This window comes from Crocuta crocuta, unplaced genomic scaffold (genome assembly GCF_008692635.1).
Source record: "Crocuta crocuta isolate KB4526 unplaced genomic scaffold, BGI_CrCroc_1.0 scaffold482, whole genome shotgun sequence".
In the NCBI taxonomy this organism is placed as follows: Eukaryota; Metazoa; Chordata; class Mammalia; order Carnivora; family Hyaenidae; genus Crocuta; species Crocuta crocuta.
In genome coordinates this window covers 943,491-953,218 of record NW_027527459.1, presented here as the reverse complement: position 1 = coordinate 953,218, position 9,728 = coordinate 943,491, and the positions used below count along the sequence as shown (strand labels likewise).

At 35.5% G+C, this 9,728-nt stretch overlaps 1 protein-coding gene across 1 annotated transcript in view; it reads left to right on the top strand.

The window, feature by feature from the left end:
* The window catches only part of THOC2 (THO complex subunit 2), a 112,518-nt gene that overhangs the window by 92,126 nt on the left and 10,664 nt on the right, over positions 1–9,728 (top strand). The window contains 8 exon segments of the mRNA XM_077763494.1: positions 19–197; positions 411–513; positions 1,415–1,845; positions 2,044–2,102; positions 3,454–3,570; positions 8,302–8,439; positions 8,781–8,850; positions 8,933–9,090. Of these exon segments, the coding sequence (XP_077619620.1) occupies positions 19–197; positions 411–513; positions 1,415–1,845; positions 2,044–2,102; positions 3,454–3,570; positions 8,302–8,439; positions 8,781–8,850; positions 8,933–9,090 (1,255 nt within the window).

Here is a 9,728-nt window from a genome sequence, read left to right as displayed (position 1 = left end):
ACTTTGTGCGACTTTCAGCTACTCTGGGCAGTTGAAAAGTAGAAAGTCATACATGATACCTGAAAATGAGTTTCATCACAAAGACCCCCCTCCGAGGAATGCGGTTGCCAGTGTACAGAATGGGCCTGGGGGTGGGCCTTCTTCATCGTCGGCAGGAAGTGCATCCAAATCGGATGAAAGCAGTACTGAGGAGACTGGTAGGCTTATTTGTAGAAACTTATAAGTGATACATTTTGTTGCAACAAACTAAGATGTTTTATGTCACGTGACAAGTAAAATGCTAGCTTAGTATTATTTTTTATTCCCTAGGTGGGAGTATATAATTATCAAGAAGTAATCAGCCCTTTGTTTCTTTAGAAAGAATGAATTAGAATTNGGGATTGTCAAATAAAACATTACCTTTATTTCAGATAAATCAAGGGAGAGATCTCAGTGTGGTGTGAAAGCTGTTAATAAAGCTTCTAGTGCCACACCAAAAGGGAATTCAAGCAATGGAAACAGTGGCTCTAACAGGTAGGAACACTGTGCTGTATGTCACAATTCTGAATTCTTAAATGATTAATCTCATTAGACATGAATGAAGGAGGGTGGTAGTTGAATACTATGAAAGTCATTTATGTTGGACTTTCAAATTTTGTAACTACCCCTAATTGGATGATGTGTGTAACCATCCTCCATATGTTTTGTATAATGCCATGACTAACATTGTTTCCCCTGCTGAGTTAACGCAGGTGAAGGCAGGTGGGGAAGTTAGAAAAACATTTTAGGATTGGGGTCCCTGGGTAGCTCAGTCGGTTAGGCATCCTACTTCAGCTCAGGTCATGATCTCACAGTTCACGAGTTCAAGCCCTACATCAGGCTCTGTGCTGATCGCTCAGACAGAGCCTGGAGCCTGCTTCGGATTCTGTGTCTCCCTCTCTCTCTGCCTCACCCTTGCCCTCTCTCTCTCTGTCTCTCTCTCAAAATAAACATTAAAAACTTTTTTACAAAAGAAAAAGAAAAACATTTTAGGATTGAGTGCTTGCTATGGGTATTCTGGGTAAGGATACTTAACATAAAGGAAGCCTATGCTGATTCAGACCAGGGATCCATCCAGCCAAGTAATCCAGTTCCTGATAGTAGCACCCTTGGTTGGTGTGTGGGATAAGTTTCAGTTGTTAACCTTGTAATCCTCAGAGGTTATGAACATGTATAGAAAAGGGCCTGCCATTCTTTTTAATCTGCTGTTCATGAATTTGGTCATTTTTTATTGGATAAAGAAGTACTTCCTTTTTATTTGTCTTAAAGTCATTTAGTTTTCAAAGGGCTTCTCTTAGTTCTGTTATTTTTGAAGTCTGTAGGAAACCCTTTATGATTTATATAACATGGAGTATGTTTCTTTATTGTCTTAAAATCTCGTGTTTTTATTCTTAAGCAGCAAAGCTGTTAAAGAAAATGATAAAGAAAAAGGGAAAGAGAAAGAAAAAGAGAAAAAAGAAAAGACTCCAGCTACTACTCCAGAGGCCAGGGTACTTGGTAAAGATGGTAAAGAAAAACCGAAGGAAGAGCGGCCAAATAAAGATGAAAAAGCAAGAGAGACGAAGGAAAGAACACCTAAGTCTGATAAAGAGAAAGAAAAATTCAAGAAGGAAGAAAAAGCTAAAGATGAGAAATTCAAAACCACCATCCCCAACATAGAATCAAAATCAACTCAAGAAAAGGAAAGAGAGAAGGAGCCATCCAGAGAAAGAGATATAGCAAAGGAAATGAAATCAAAGGAAAATGCTAAAGGAGGAGAAAAAACACCAGTTTCTGGGTCCTTGAAGTCACCTGTTCCCCGATCAGATGTTGCAGAGCCTGAAAGGGGCAAGTTTGTCTTTCTTTATATTTACTTTTGGGTCTTGTTAATGTGTAATAGTTGGTTTTTGTTTTCTTGTTTTGGCAAGTTATCTAGGGACTTTACTGAGGGGAACTCATGTTTGATGACCTTAAGTTGCTGGTTTTTCTTAAGTGGTTGGAAAAAAGTAGAAATCTTACTGTGACCTTTTCTTTTTGTACCAACAGAACAAAAACGCCGCAAAATTGATACCCACCCTTCTCCATCGCATTCCTCAACAGTAAAGGTTAGTATAGCCTGAGGAAGGCAGCGTCCATGTTAGGCTCACCTGGTTGGAATACGTGTCCTGACTTCCTTCAAGTCTTGTGCCAAGTATTCACTGGAGCCACTGGAGGTTTTATATTGCATTAGAAAATGAATTTTTTACATATTGGTGGACTGATATTTTTTCCTATTGAGTATTTTTATTATAAAAATATTAAAACTACAAAGGACCTAGCACTAATTTTGTAGTGTTTCAAAGTGCAAGAGAAATTTTACCCAGAAGTGCCTCACTGCTTTAAGCAGTCATTTTTGGAGTGCAATGGTAGCTACAAGCAAATGAATCTTTTCAGCAGAATGAAGCCTATTTTTCAGCATAAATATTGAAGAATATATAGCACTGAAGACTTCCTGGATGATGCAGGATAAACAAGATACCTCTGAATTCATCAAGCTTCTTGATGAGCATCATACCGATGTGTGCCTTCTAAGAAGGAGTCTTGAAAGGAGTTCCATTTTAAAGTCTCCTTGGTGATCAGTTCTCCTGTAGTTGTGTATATTCAGTGAGCATGCAGCTTCTGTTGTATCTTCCCTTGGAGGTTTGTTTATACCCATTGGGTTCCCAACAAGTTGAACCTTGCGTTACGATAAAAGCAGATGTGGCATCCAATCCTACCACCCAGCAAAGAGAAACCCCAGGCATTCAACTGCAGCACAAAATCGTGGGTGTAGCCTTCTTGAAGACTCAGGGTAGCCATTCCTTGCTCCATATTTAATTTTAATTCTAAAGCCATCTAATTTCATGGAATCTTTGAATTTGCAGTACGTTGAACTTTTAAAACTGTAAGTTAACTAATTNTTGTGGGAGGCATGCGATTCACCACCAGACGCATTTTGCAAAAAAAGTGATTACTCTTTTAAAGAATACATTTTGTTTTCTTGTTAATATAATGCCACTGAATTTTTTGGGCTGGGTTTAAAAATGCATATATTTATGGTAGAGTCATAAGTAAAGTAAAAATTGAAACCTCCCAATTAAAGAAAAACTATGAAAATGTAAGATAATGTTCTTCCACAGTGACCTCCACTGTTTTAGACATTTTATGGAGGGGGAAAAATGTTTTGTTTTCTTAAGCCTCTTAACATTACCTATAGCTTACGTACAGTGTTATGAAAAATGTGGCATTGACATTTATGTTTAAATTATAAGCAGATAAAGATTTTTATTTGTTATTACATTGAGTATATATAATTTAGTTTTTTTTAACATTACAATTCCATTACATGGTTTTGCTTTTGTTTTTTATTGTTGATATTCATATAATAATTGACATCATGAGATTTATCCTCACAAGAAGTAGCTGGTTTATTTCCAGGTTACAGCCATACTTCCCAAAGTTCCTCTGGGTTCTGAGAACTATGCCAGCTCACCTGTCATCTCCATTCATTTTCTACAGGACAGTCTCATCGAACTCAAGGAGTCTTCAGCAAAGGTTTGAGTCTTTTAAAATCATCATGCCTAAGTAAAACAAAAAAAAATTCTTTACTTCATTTATTTAGTAGATACCTTCACCCTAGTAAATTCAGTAAGCTAGTAGAATAACCTTTAAAAATAACTACCACAAAATGAAACAATGGATGACAACGGTCCCTTTCAATGAGATTGTTATCAAATATGTGTAATGTGGCAACACTTTTATAATCTCTTACTGCTTGCTGTGTTATGAATTATTCTTCTATGCTTTGAAATCTGGAAATACGTTTAAGGTTTGGGGAAGGGGTTGTTGGTTTGTTTTGGGGAGTAGGCCTATTTAATTTCTCAAAGCAAATCTGTCAGGTTGTTTTCTGACATTTTAGGATAACCCAAAAGACCAAAAAAGAAATTTGATACATCCACATAACTGTTCTAAAAACTGAGCCCATCCCAATCCGTAAAACTCTTTATTGCCTCTGCTGAGCTACCCTTTTGGTAGTTGTAGCATAATATCAAGAAATATGGTTAATGTAAACTAATCATTCTCTTGGAGGGGAATACTCAACTCGATGGTTGCATGTAATTACATGTCAGTATTAATTCTTGCCTATTACTCTACTTTCTTGAGTATTCTTCTACTAAAAATAATGTGCAGTTTGTGTATCTTATTACAGAGTTCATTTCATTATTGTAGTTGAATTGTCCATTGTTCATGTTATTTTGTCTATTATAAAATTTGTACCCTTTTTCACCTTGATTTTCCACTTTGCCGCCTCTTATATCTGCTAAGTATTATTTCTTACTGGTGGACCAATACAAAATTAAATTTTGAAATAAAGCCAGTTGACATTACTGCTTTTAGATATATAGCTTTATAATGAAATGTCTGTTGGATATTGGGCAAATAAGCACAAAGTTTTTAATAGTTTAGGTTAGCCAGTGTGCCTTTGTCCTGAAACTGTAGCATTGTTTTCCGAGCATACTGTATCAATCAAAAGAGTATTAGCTGTACTGTGAGTGCTTGCTTTGAAGGTAAAACTTTTTATTGGCTAAATTGTATTGCAATATAGTTGGTTTTCATAACCAGTTTGGAATTGTGCATATCAGTCTTAACCATCAGTGGCTTGGTATGGGCTATTTTAAATTCATGGGTTAACAGGGTTACCTTGTGAGTATTTATGTCCTGAAACATACTTTGAAGCAGTTGAAACCTGCTGTTACAGTTAACTGCATTTTCCAATCAACGATGAAAATGATGATTCCTTACATTTGCAGAAACCTTTTGAAGATAAAACACGTGAAATAAACATGTTATTCTCATTTTATGTTCATAACCGTGCTGTGAGGTAGATAGGGCAGGAGGGGCAGTGTCTTTTTGACAAATAAGAGACTAAAAAAGGTCTTGATCCTTTCCCAGTGGCATGTAACTTGTTAGTCATACCAAAACTTGGACTAAAATTAAGGTTCTTCAAGTATTCCTACCACAATGAAAAAAAAATTGCAAAAAAAATGTATGTCTCTTGATTCTTAGCACCCATTGCAACAGTAGTTGGAAGGGGTTCCTAACTCCGTTAATGTGTTTGCCTTGTTTTAAAAACTACTATCTCCCTACCCCTCTTTAAAAAAAGATAGTGATTTTCTGGGTATTTAAAATTCAATACATTTATTCCACATTCAACCAAAATTTTTTGAAAATGGCATCTGAATGCACTTATAAAAATCAGGTGACTCCTACCACTTTTTAGATCCTTCGTGCTTGGTATGGTAACTTAGTGATATGATTAGGTGTTCAATAAATATTTGAAATGAGCCTTTGGACTTTGGTAAACCATCCAAAGATTACTGGTCTGCACAGTAGGTGATGTTGCATTTTTATATATCTAGGAGAGTACAATAGCATATGAATGTCTTAGAAAAACTACTTTACCGGAAAAAGATCACTTTTTCAGTGATTTCTAAAATTGACAGTCTGTATAAACTCACTGTTTCTGGGTAGCTTTTCCTTTTTTGAGGATTTGAGTGATGTGTGTCTCTTTCGTGTTATCTGGTCACTCATACGTATAAAATTGTTTCTATACTTTAATTTTTCAGTTATGCTTTGTCCCTGGGATCCTCTTTTTTTTAAGTGAAATTACTTACTATTTTTGCTTTCAAATCCATGGTAAAAGTAATACATGGATTTGACTTTTCATGTGGGATTAAAGGGAGAAAAATCTAGCTTAATATCCAAATCTTTTCTGTTTACCTTCCACCCCCCCAATTTCCAATTTGCATATTTCCACTATGGTTACTTGTGTTTTCACCTAGCAATCCTAGCAGCTATATTTGATGAAGAAAGTGTGAAAAGCATTCTCCTTTATCTAGGCTTCTCTGTAATTTAGGAGGGCAGCAATAACCATCCTCGAAACAGAATTCAGATTTTAATTTTGTTCATCTTAAAGCAAGGATTTATAATCAAAGGAAGCCTAGAAGCAAGACCATCTTTATATATGGTAGCCTTAATAAAGTCAGTGTAGCAACGTTAACAGATTGTAAAAATCAATCCTAATTTTTGGACCCATTGATCCCAATGTCCAGAATAAAAGCACATCAAAAGCAAAATCCAACAACGCTATATGCAGATCAATTTAACAAATCATTAATTTTGTTTGGCAAACATGTGTTGAGTACTTGGCATTAGGAAATGTGTAAAAGTAAAAAAAAGACACATTAATGAGCTCAACTAGTATACTGGAAACTGTGTTATGGACAAAAATAAGTGACATGAAATTAATAGGGAATACCTGTCACAAAGAAGATTGATAGAAAATAATAAAGAGATCACCACAAAGTGAGTTGCAGAGTTGAGGGATGGTTGAAGTGCTGATGGCTTTTGAGCTGTCTTTGAAGGTTAGTAGGATTTTAAGAGATTGAGATAAAAGCGAGCAACCATTCTGGTGAAGAGAACTGCTGGGAAGGACAGGGTGTTAGGGGGCCAGTGGTTGCCACAGCATAGAGCGTATTGAGTTGGCCCATAGCAGGATAAAATTGTGCAAAGATTGTGAAGAGCTTGGAAATACCTAAGCTGAGGAGTATGCGTTTTATTCCACAGGCAATGAGAGACTGCATGTTAATTGTGGAAAAGAGACTATTGTGATCAGAACTATTCTTAGAAGGGTAGGAAGAAGGAATAGAGTTAGGTATGTTTCTAAACTAAGAATGTATAGGTTTTTCAATACCCTGCAATACAGAATTCAAGCTAGGCGCAATTAAAAACTTAATTCTTGTAGAGGTGTATGTGTGTGCATGGGTGTGCTTGTGTGTGCTTATTTGTACTCTCTCTCTCTCTCTCTCTCTCACACACACACACACACACACCTGTGTTTTGCTTTTATCAGGAGAATTACCTTGGTTAGTGAAATCTTTGAGTATTGCAGAAATATTTGTTTTGTCTTACAGTTTCACAGGTAATATTAACTTAAGATATTAATAAACCTCACAATTAGAAAATCTTAAAGTGTTGCTTAGGGCATTAACCCAGCAAGAGCACCTTTCGGACAAGCACTTTTATGACTGTTTTTCATTCTCTTGCTCTTTGTTATTAATAAACATTTTGTCTATTTCAGTTGATCATCAACTTTTAAATATTGACATTTTAAAGAATCTACTTCTGCATTGCTATGGCAGTATTTCTGACCAACTGAATTGAAAATATTTGGTGGTGTTAAAAAACTAAGCGTTTAATTTTCATATGGACGGTTGCCTTTTTTTCATGTATTCCTTTGAATACCAAAGGATTTCCTCATGTAAAACTATTTGACTTTTGACTCAACTATTCTTTTCATTCCTAAGGTATATCTAGGATTGTGTAGTTATGTAATGAGTTATATTTTGTACACTGCTGCCTAATACTTTATGTAATGTCTTAAATTGAATATAAGCTTATAGCACAGTTATAAATGCTGTAAGGATAGGTATCTGATTACTTAATATTTTCTTTTATACTAGATTTCCATATTTACAACTTGCGTGAGTTATTAAGATTATCTCTTAATTAGTAGATAGTCCACTTTTGCTCTTTGGCTGTTTATTGCCTGTGGGCCTTTTTGGCAGAGAAAGAATTCATCATTTGTCAGTCTTGGGAGTCGTTTTATCATCCTCAGCTGACCAAATGGTTTTCTGAGCCATTTAGAACCAGTAAGACAAATTTCACAGCGAGTTGCGATTATTTGGTAGAAATTGGAGTGTTTTAAGAAGTAAGGGAGAATGCAGCCTTTACATTTATAAAAATAATTTAGGATAATGTTAACATGGTATATGCAGAGGCAGAAAAGACTTATTAGTAAAGTCCTGGCTAGGTTTTTATACTTTTGCTCACTGTCATCAATTGCCTAAGTGGATGGTAAAACTGTTTAAAATTTCCATGATTGTTGTAGATATTTGTGTGGTTTTTTTTGTTTTTTTTTTTNGTGGTAGTTATAGATCTTCACAACAGAGCTATAAAAGAACTGTAGCTTGTAGATTTACTGAGTCTCAGTTAAGGCAGGAGTGAACTGACTGAATTTAAATGAAAAATTTTGGAAGGCCAAGAATTGAAGTCTTTGCATAATTTGTGCCGTGCTCTTTTATTTCACCTCTTATAATCCAGACAGCTGACCAGTTTTGACTTTGGGTCTAACAACCAATTGTCTCTCATTAAATAAACAATCAAACAGGTTATGCCGATAGTGGAAAACTAATAATCTTTAGTAATATTGCCTTAATTTAACAGCTCTACCTTAATCATACTCCTCCACCACTGTCCAAGAGTAAGGAGAGAGAAATGGACAAGAAAGACTTGGACAAGTCAAGGGAAAGATCCAGAGAAAGAGAGAAAAAAGATGAAAAGGACAGGAAAGAGCGGAAAAGGGTTTGTAATTTTTTAAAAACTAGTTTGGAAAGCCATTATATCTTATATGGTAGTGTGTTTGTTGTCTTTTTTGAAGTACTAGTTTGTTGCATGGCAGGCTGTTATTTAGTGTTTAAACTGGTATTTTCACCCCAAAGTGTGTTTGACTCTTCTACAGTAATACGGATCTTCAGTTTAGTAATCTCTGCCAGCTCTGCCTGTCTTTCATGTCATTTTCCCAAGTGTGAGACACTATTGGCAATACCCTCCGATGCTAGTTAGCTGTGCCCTTGTATAAAAGTAATATTTTAAAACAAAAACGTAACCTCTTGATCAATGTAGTTCACAATTCTTGGTTCTAGGATCATTCAAACAATGACCGTGAAGTGCCACCGGACTTAGCCAAGAGGCGAAAAGAGGAAAATGGAACAAGTAGGTGGATTTATCAATACTTTTGAAGCAGTCATCAAACTGAATTGGAAAAGGCTTTCATGATTCTCTTTTATAATTTTAGTGGGGGTTTCAAAACACAAAAGTGAAAGTCCATGTGAGTCTCCTTATCCAAATGAGAAAGACAAGGAAAAAAATAAGTCAAAATCTTCAGGCAAAGAAAAAGGCGGCGATTCGTTTAAATCTGAAAAGATGGATAAAATCTCCTCTGGTGGCAAAAAGGTAAATTGGGAAAAGAAAGTGACAAAATGCTTTATCTCAAAACTTTGAATACTTAGCACAGATGGAGTTTTTTGGTAATCTAATCGTCTCGTTGATTATTTGAGGGTGGGAAGAAGAGGCATTGGGGAAGGGCAGTGTATCTGGCAGATTGGAGCCAGTACGGTCCCACATTACTGGGAGAGTAGAATTAGTTTATCGCTGAAATTCCCTTTCCCTTCACTCACTCCCACCTACTTCTATTCATTGACTTTTAGCCTAGCCTTTTTGTTTTCTCGCCCCCACTCCGCCAACAGTGATTTTAGTGTCTTTACATTCATGAGGTTAAAATATGGTCACATGTATTCTCCCTGATTGTTAACACTGTCATAAAGTCTTTATTAATTGTGATTTTAAACATTTTTATAACATTTTCTCATAAACTTATGTGTGTACAACTTGTATTTGATTTTCAAACTTAGTGTGTATTCTCTTAGATATCATGGGTGATGTTAAGAATGCATTTCCTGCATCTGCCATAAAGTAGGCAAGTCATTACTAAGGTGTAAAGTGTTTCGAAAGCATTATTATGGTATATATAGTTATAGTTCTTTTTTATTTTTTAATATATTTTTTAAAAAGTTTTGTTTATTTTGAGAGAG